The sequence below is a fragment of the Acartia tonsa genome, chromosome 7 (genome assembly GCF_053477335.1).
Source record: "Acartia tonsa isolate MP-2025a chromosome 7, ASM5347733v1, whole genome shotgun sequence".
NCBI classification, from domain to species: domain Eukaryota; kingdom Metazoa; phylum Arthropoda; class Copepoda; order Calanoida; family Acartiidae; genus Acartia; species Acartia tonsa.
The window spans coordinates 25,922,468-25,924,138 of NC_137266.1; the positions used below are offsets into that span (position 1 = coordinate 25,922,468).

Here is a 1,671-nt window from a genome sequence, read left to right on the forward strand (position 1 = left end):
TTAACACTTGTAGATTGTCAGAACAATTAATATGACAATTCTAACGTTCAGACCTTAATTATAGAAAAGCCTTACTTTAAAAAAAACATCTACACTTAGTTTAATGAAAATACATTTATATTCATTGAGTCCAAATTGTTCATTTTATCTTTACACTTTATAATTTATTTCATTAAAAATACAGTTAAGACATCAAAATTTAAGCAGCAAAAACTTTAATTTAGGATGAAATAGTTCTCTTTAAACTTTTGTTATAATAAGAACTCGCTTGTGATTGGCCAGTTGACCCACTCATAGATTTTGATTTGTTCATTGATCTTGTTGAATAATTACTAGCTTGTGATTGGTACATTGTATGATCGAATGTATGTTTCAAGTCTTCTGATTGGTCGCCGATAACTCTATTTGGTTCTGGAATAAATGGATCCGGGTTTATTTCATCGCCTGGGTGCCAATCTGCTGGAATTCCGGCTCCTGGATTCTTTTCCATTTCAAGAGCAGCCTGAACCTGTCTAAGCTGTTCTCCAATATTAAGCCCCACAGGTATGTCACACTTCTCAATGGAGACAACATTCATATCAGGATCCAGCAGGAAAGTGGCTCTGAAAGCCACATTTTCATTGGCCTTATAAACTCCATAAGAAGCAGCTACTAGACCCTGGCGGTCAGAAACAAATCTCAGGTTGTCCATGCTCTCCAGTCCAGCTTCTGTGCGCGGGGCAGACCACCAACTTCGTTGACTATCAATAGTTTCGGTAGAAATAGCTATGATGCTGCAGTTAGCTTCTTTGAATTTCGACATCAACTTATTAATCTCATAGAATTCTGTAGGAGTCACATAACCAAAGTCAACTGGGTAGAACAGTAGCAGAATCCAGTTTCCTTTAACAGAAGAAAGAGTAAAATCTTCCGTATCGCCTCCGTTGAAAAAGGATTTAAGAGTAAAATCTGGAGCAGGTCTGTCGGGTAACATGGCAAGTTTTCAACTTTAAATTCACAGATTTTTCGAAATTGATTTCGAAGATTTTTTTAAAAATATTTTTATAATTCTTGCTTGAAGATTTTTTCACTATAAATTTGGTTTCAAATAGAACAAAAGGAAAGTAGTTGACTGAAAGTAACTTAAAGTTTCTTTAAATTTTAGAATCGTTTAAGTGGTTTCTGATATCTTGATAGACAAAAATCAAAAAATAGTTTTCAAATACTAGCGATTGCGCTATTTATTCAAAGGGGTAGATAAGTACTAAAAATAGCCCATGCAGTCAGAGACCTAAATCCAACAATGTAATAGCTTAAAACCATTCGCGATGTATGTGAATCTTTCCTAAAATGGAAAACTGCGTGCTAAAATTCAATTGGGACTTAAAAAATAACTAATAGCGTCGGAAATGATAACACAGCCAAGTCACTACAAAAGAGCAAGAAGCAACTAGCTAGTAAAAACGTCCTTAACAGGGGGATCCAGGTAGTTGTCTGGTTATACATCTAAATAATAAATGAGAGGGGTAGGTTTCTGGTAGAATCCGTAAAGGTTATGTGTTATAAGTTAAAAACAGTAGGAGAACAATAAAAATTTATGTTAACTTTTTTTAAAATTTTTGTCTATAGTTCTTTTCAATAAAAAATACACATATTTAGTAAATATTATCGTTCTTCTACTATTTTTAAGCC

At 33.8% G+C, this 1,671-nt stretch overlaps 1 protein-coding gene across 1 annotated transcript; it reads right to left on the minus strand.

Moving 5' to 3' along the window:
- Window positions 1–220: 220 nt before the first annotated feature.
- LOC145324476 (peroxiredoxin prdx-2-like) lies at window positions 221–973 on the minus strand. The gene has a single exon (XM_080167063.1). It carries the CDS (start codon window positions 971–973, stop codon window positions 221–223), a length of 753 nt encoding a protein of 250 aa, XP_080023189.1.
- Between the last annotated feature and the right edge of the window lie 698 nt (window positions 974–1,671).